Source organism: Nestor notabilis, unplaced genomic scaffold, assembly GCF_000696875.1.
Source record: "Nestor notabilis isolate BGI_N333 unplaced genomic scaffold, ASM69687v1 scaffold17940, whole genome shotgun sequence".
Classification (NCBI taxonomy): domain Eukaryota; kingdom Metazoa; phylum Chordata; class Aves; order Psittaciformes; family Psittacidae; genus Nestor; species Nestor notabilis.
This window is the reverse complement of record NW_009909899.1, coordinates 19,449-19,847: the sequence shown is the minus strand read 5'-3', so window position 1 is coordinate 19,847 and position 399 is coordinate 19,449. Positions and strand designations below refer to the sequence as shown.

The 399-nt window shown below is 60.9% G+C and overlaps 1 protein-coding gene across 1 annotated transcript in view; it reads left to right on the top strand.

Moving 5' to 3' along the window:
* Positions 1-5: 5 nt before the first annotated feature.
* The window catches only part of SLC46A1 (solute carrier family 46 (folate transporter), member 1), a gene marked incomplete at its 5' end in the record, with an annotated part of 3,017 nt that continues 2,623 nt past the window's right edge, over positions 6-399 (top strand). The window contains 1 exon segment of the mRNA XM_010023527.1: positions 6-399. This exon segment is cut by the window's right edge and continues 2 nt beyond it. Within this exon segment, the coding sequence (XP_010021829.1) occupies positions 6-399 (394 nt within the window).

Here is a 399-nt window from a genome sequence, read left to right as displayed (position 1 = left end):
TGCAGGAGGTGGAAGTGCTGGTCTCCCGCTGGAATCTCTGTATCAACCTGGGAGGCTTCTTCGTTGGTGTGTTCTCCGTGACTCTCTTCGGACCATGGAGCGACAGCGTAGGCCGCCGTCCTGCGCTCATCCTGCCGGCGCTGGGCATGGCCCTGCAAGCGGCCATCTATCTCCTCGTCATGTACCTTCAGCTGCACGTTGCCTACTTTCTCCTTGGCCGTGTTTTGAGTGGCCTCATGGGAGACTACAACCTGATCCTGGCCAGCTGCTTCGCCTATGTGGCCGACACCAGCGATAAACGCGCACGTACGTTCCGCGTGGCTGTGCTGGAGGCATGCCTGGGCACTGCGGGCATGCTGGCCAGCATTGGCGGTGCCCACTGGAGGAAACACCCTCGAT